This window comes from Apis dorsata, unplaced genomic scaffold, assembly GCF_000469605.1.
Source record: "Apis dorsata unplaced genomic scaffold, Apis dorsata 1.3 scaffold_667, whole genome shotgun sequence".
In the NCBI taxonomy this organism is placed as follows: Eukaryota; Metazoa; Arthropoda; class Insecta; order Hymenoptera; family Apidae; genus Apis; species Apis dorsata.
Window position 1 is genome coordinate 590345 of NW_006263852.1, and position 1538 is coordinate 591882.

Sequence of the window (1538 nt, forward strand, 5' to 3'; positions counted from 1 at the left end):
GTCTCAAGCGCGGAGATATATATTCCGCAGAAGAATCGAAAGTTGGAAACTTTGGAAACTTTGTGCGCGAGGATCATTCGAAGTAAAATTGTGGCGATGAGGAGTCTATGAGGGATTTGTGAAAGGTGGATGGTGGATCGATTTGGAGGCGAGGCGACAGCGTGTCGTTCCGCGGCATCCGTGACGATAGTCGGATGCGAAGGAGGAGGTGCAGGGAGAGAGAAAGAGAGAGAGAGAGAGAGAGTTAGCTGAATCCGCGAAGTCTAAATTAATCTGGAGCCCGTTTTGTTGTTGAAGTTTTCGACGGCCCTGCTGCTAGTCGGCGTAAAAAGAGCGTAAAGTTTCGTACCGCGGAATAAAAATAATCGTACGATACCGGGAGAACCGAGAGATCCGAGATCAGCCTCTGTTCCCGCAGAATTACGCGTTCTTACCGGTCGGGAACGACCTGTAAATTTCCTCCGCTCCGATGAACAAGTGGCCGTTCTCGCGTTTTTTCCTTTTTTCTTTCCTATTTTTTTCCACATTGTAGAGGAGAACGCGCTTCTATCTGTACTTTCCTTCGAGAGAAGGAGAAGAGAGAGAGAGAGAAAGAGAGAGAGAGAGCATTTTCGTATTTTCCTCAACGAGCATTCCACACACACACACACACACACGTATCCTCCTCGATGTTGCTCCCTCTGAAGTGTAAACGGGCAGGTTGGCCAGCCTAAATTCGCCCAAATTTCCGCTCGTTTCGTCTCACGACACGATATATCCTCCTCCCCGAAGAAACTGCGTCACTCATCGATCAGAGGAGAGAAACTTCGCCTCAATTTTTCACCCGGCTCAGTTCCACCTCGGTTACCTCGGAGAGTGTGCACGCGAGAGTGTATATAGCAAGCCCGTCCATCCCATTCTCGGCCAGAAGAGAGAAGGAGAGAAGAGACTCGTTTTCGCGTCTGCCTTTCCCCCCTTTCTCCCGTGTTTTAATGTGTCCTCCCTGATCAGGGAGAGGAGAGGGGGAGGAAGGCGTTGAGGAGGCGCGAGAGTGGTCGTCCCCCTCGCGAGTGAATGTCGCGAGTGTGGCCCCATCTCTATAATGGTATAAAGTGGACCGTTGGAAGCGAACGACGATCGACAGGTCGTTGTGGTTGATCGCGTTCAAAGGTTGAGGATAATAAAACGGCGAAAGTGGTTCGCGTGGCGAGGAAGGAAAAGGACGCGGCCATGGCGGAGCGTCCTGGGGGTAGGAGGCGTTCGAGGAGGGACAGCGTGGAGACGGGTGGCTCGTTACGGGGTACACCGCCGACCTCGAAGGAACGAAGGACGAAACGGTCGAGCAAACCGTCGAAGGAGCGATGGCTGCTCACGAGGAAGACGTGGAGGTACATGGCCGACGCTGGGAGACGCTTGATCCCGGATGGGGCGCACAACAGGCCCGAGGATATTCCAAAGATCGAGCAATACTTTCAAGAGGTGTGCCAGAAGGAGCCGAGGTTTCTGTTGTGGAGGAAAGCTTCGTATCCGGGGACGTTGGGCTTCCGTTCGCAGAGGCG

General features: G+C 53.1%; 1 protein-coding gene across 1 annotated transcript in view; it reads left to right on the plus strand.

The window, feature by feature from the left end:
* Nucleotides 1-1015: 1015 nt before the first annotated feature.
* LOC102679173 overlaps nt 1016-1538 on the plus strand; it is a 30169-nt gene continuing 29646 nt past the window's right edge. Inside the window, exon 1 of the mRNA XM_006622191.2 lies at nt 1016-1530. Within this exon, the coding sequence (XP_006622254.1) occupies nt 1210-1530 (321 nt within the window). The 5' untranslated portion in view covers nt 1016-1209. The remainder of the gene's footprint in view (nt 1531-1538) is intronic.